At 61.2% G+C, this 760-nt stretch overlaps 1 protein-coding gene across 1 annotated transcript; it reads right to left on the bottom strand.

The window, feature by feature from the left end:
- Positions 1 to 247: 247 nt before the first annotated feature.
- On the bottom strand, positions 248 to 760 carry LOC120289930 (vegetative cell wall protein gp1-like). The gene has a single exon (XM_039305333.1). It carries the CDS (start codon positions 758 to 760, stop codon positions 248 to 250), a length of 513 nt encoding a protein of 170 aa, XP_039161267.1.

The following is a 760-nucleotide window of genomic DNA, read 5'->3' on the forward strand; positions in this document are numbered from 1 at the left end:
AAACCTGTTGTGGTTGCGAATTAGGTGATAGGTTAAAATTCCCAATCACATATTAAAGACTAATTATACTAAAAAGGACGAGATAAAGTAAAATAACAAAAATAATGAAAATAAAATAAATAAATAGAAGAAAAAGCTACCTAAATTGATTCTTTTTCTTTTTCCTTTTTTTTTCAGGAGAAAATGATGGTTGCTCCGGTGAGGGGGATTCGCCTGCCATGGACTCCGGCGAGAGCAGCAAGGGTAGCTACCGGCGAGGGACTCCGGCGAGCAGCGGCAGGGGAGGCTCCGGTGGCGTCGGGTCGCGGCAGGGACAGCAGCGCGGCGGCGGCTGAGTGTTGGGCAGAGGCGAGTGGGTCGCGGAGGCGGCTGGTGTCGCGTTGGCGCGGGAGCAGTGCAAGTTTCGGGCGTCGGGTTGAAATGCGGACGGAGCGGCGAGACCGGTGGCGCAGCGTGGCGGAGGCGAGCGGACCAGCGAGGTGGCGGTGCCGAGGCGCGGCGGAGCTCGGAGATCGATGGGCGGCGTCGCGGGTGGAGCAGAGGTGTTGCAACGGCGCGGCGTCGGCGAGGGCGGGAGCGCGGTCGTCGGGATCGCGGTCGCAACGTCCGGTGAGCGGAGATGGGCGGCGAAGGCACCGGATGCTGGGCTGAGGAGAGCGGCGCGGTGGCACGACGAGGTCGGGAGCGCGGGCGAGGGTGCTCGCGGCTGTGGAGGCGCGGCAACAGCGGGCTGCTGCGGCGTCGGGTGAATTGCAGACAT

Source organism: Eucalyptus grandis, chromosome 11 (genome assembly GCF_016545825.1).
Source record: "Eucalyptus grandis isolate ANBG69807.140 chromosome 11, ASM1654582v1, whole genome shotgun sequence".
NCBI classification, from domain to species: Eukaryota; Viridiplantae; Streptophyta; class Magnoliopsida; order Myrtales; family Myrtaceae; genus Eucalyptus; species Eucalyptus grandis.

What these genes read in the sequence shown, in the direction of transcription:
- LOC120289930 (XM_039305333.1), bottom strand. Translation starts at nt 760, where the DNA reads ATGTCTGCAATTCACCCGACGCCGCAGCAGCCCGCTGTTGCCGCGCCT.